Source organism: Vitis riparia, chromosome 16 (assembly GCF_004353265.1).
Source record: "Vitis riparia cultivar Riparia Gloire de Montpellier isolate 1030 chromosome 16, EGFV_Vit.rip_1.0, whole genome shotgun sequence".
Classification (NCBI taxonomy): domain Eukaryota; kingdom Viridiplantae; phylum Streptophyta; class Magnoliopsida; order Vitales; family Vitaceae; genus Vitis; species Vitis riparia.
In genome coordinates this window covers 3,733,199-3,735,269 of record NC_048446.1, presented here as the reverse complement: position 1 = coordinate 3,735,269, position 2,071 = coordinate 3,733,199, and the positions used below count along the sequence as shown (strand labels likewise).

Sequence of the window (2,071 nt, the reverse complement as noted above, 5' to 3'; positions counted from 1 at the left end):
AGTGTACAAACAAACATAAACTAAAATGAGTATGAAACTTTTATATTTTTATATTATTTAATCTTTATATAAAAAAGTTGAATAAGTAAAAAGAGTTTATAAAGTAATATATAGTTAGGCCTTAGATTCGATAGCATAAACATTTGGTCTGGAACTTATTCTCCCTTTTAGAACCAAAAAGTGCACACACAAACGTGACCATCTCCGTTGGCCGTCCACCCGTCAATCAAGCTTCAAAATTCATCACTATTGTTTTAATATTTTATTTCACATGTTTGAAAATTTCTACTCAAACCAAACCACAAAGGTAGGCAACGAACTGAGCCAACATGTCCTCCCTCTCGTATAAATATTTGAAGCTAGTTTAACCAAAATTAATATCAATCACAGTATTTCTTCAAGCTCAGTCATTGTAATGTCCATTTATTTATTTGTTTGTCTTCTTGTTGTATATTTCATGGAAGCAGCTTTATTGGGTACATTTCTTCCTTCTTTTCAGGGAAATCCGAATGACAAAACCACCGCAGAAGAGGGAGAAGAGGCAGAAGAGACGGAAATGGATCACAGTTGAAGACGATATACTTACATATTTTAAGACAAAACGCCCCAATCTACCTTGGGGAGAGATCATAGAGCAGGCGAACCTGCAGGACAGAGATGAAAAGAGTTGTTCACATAGGTGGAATAACTATCTGAGGCCTGATATCATCAAAGGGGAATTCTCCCCACAGGAAGATGACATCATCATCCAGCAAATGTCGCTTCCTCAGAATAGGTAATGAGAATCATCGAACTTCATCTTTTCCCTTTATCATATGATATGATAGTGTGGTGATTAGCACGAGTCTGAGGTACGGTGGAGTTCCTGTGTTGTGTTGTTTGCAGCTGGAAATCTATGGCAAAACATCATCTTCGTGGGAGAGCTGCTAATGCTATTAAGAATCGGTGGAACAACCACTTGAAGAAGAGGCATGCGACTATAAGTGACCTTAGGCGAGACCTTTTCTACCCAGAGGAACACCTCATTGATGATGAGGCTAGTGAGCTCTCTGTCCGGGGAAAGGACCTTGAGGCGTTGATGGCCGAGTTTGCTTCTTTGATTCCCAACGTTGATTCAAATGAGACTCTCATGAATGATCAAACTAGTGATGACTTCTTGTTGAAAGCTGACATTGAGGCTTTGAGCCTTTGATATCTTATTTGTACACCGACGATGATCGAACCGTGTGTAATGAGAGTCCTAAGTACACGTCTTTGAGTGTCATATATATATGTTTGCTGCTAAATTAAGCATGAACTTATAATAAAGCTGTGTGTATTGTATTATGCTGAGGGTTTTGTAGGTTGATTTCTAAGTATTATTTTTTTTTTTTTTGAATTCACATATTATATTATGCAGCTCCATCAAGCACCTTTTCCACCATCGGACTTAAGAGGATCGGCCTTTAGTTCCGTTTGAGTTGTGGAAACATAAGTTTCAAAAGGCCAAACGAAGACGGTGGTGCATTCCCCCATCAAACGCATTTTCCAAATAGGCCATCAGCTACAGTTTGTCATATCAAATATATGGCCAGATTTGTAATATTTTGCTTCATTTTAAAAATTGTATTTAACTTACCAAAAAAAAAGAATCAAAGATAAAAGATTAAATAATTATTTTTATATATTACTTCAAATTTTTTACTTGCTCAAAAGTGAACCAGAAATTGAAAGGCAACCATCACTCCTCACTCTCAAACCTAATTCAACTTTGGAGTGTATATGTTCTAAATCTTTCTGAAATTATATCAGTTCTAGGGCAGGCTATTTCAGTTGCTCAGTTGCCTTGCACAAAGCTTGCACTCAGTGAAGAAAATACCGGTGTGTGGTCGCTGGTCAAAGCTCAAAATTTTTTTATCTTTTTGCTGTTGGGGGGATTCGAACCCACTACAAGGGTTCAGCATGCCTCACAGGCGCCACTAAGCTTACACTGTTTGATATATAATATGAACTAAAGAAATATGTATCAAAAGTTAGTATATAAACAATAAATTAATTATAACTATTTTATAATTAAATGAAAATTTTTCAT

At 36.4% G+C, this 2,071-nt stretch overlaps 1 protein-coding gene across 1 annotated transcript; it reads left to right on the top strand.

Moving 5' to 3' along the window:
* Positions 1 to 509: 509 nt before the first annotated feature.
* On the top strand, positions 510 to 1,192 carry LOC117933966 (transcription factor MYB46-like). The gene is made up of 2 exons (XM_034855551.1): positions 510 to 775; positions 886 to 1,192. Exons 1-2 carry the CDS (start codon positions 510 to 512, stop codon positions 1,190 to 1,192), a joined length of 573 nt encoding a protein of 190 aa, XP_034711442.1.
* The last annotated feature ends 879 nt before the right edge of the window (positions 1,193 to 2,071 follow it).

Bases quoted from the DNA above. Each gene is read 5' to 3' on its own strand.
- LOC117933966 (XM_034855551.1), top strand. From the start codon at position 510: ATGACAAAACCACCGCAGAAGAGGGAGAAGAGGCAGAAGAGACGGAAA. The intron at 776-885 runs GTAATGAGAATC...TGTTGTTTGCAG, and splicing joins ATGTCGCTTCCTCAGAATAG to CTGGAAATCTATGGCAAAAC.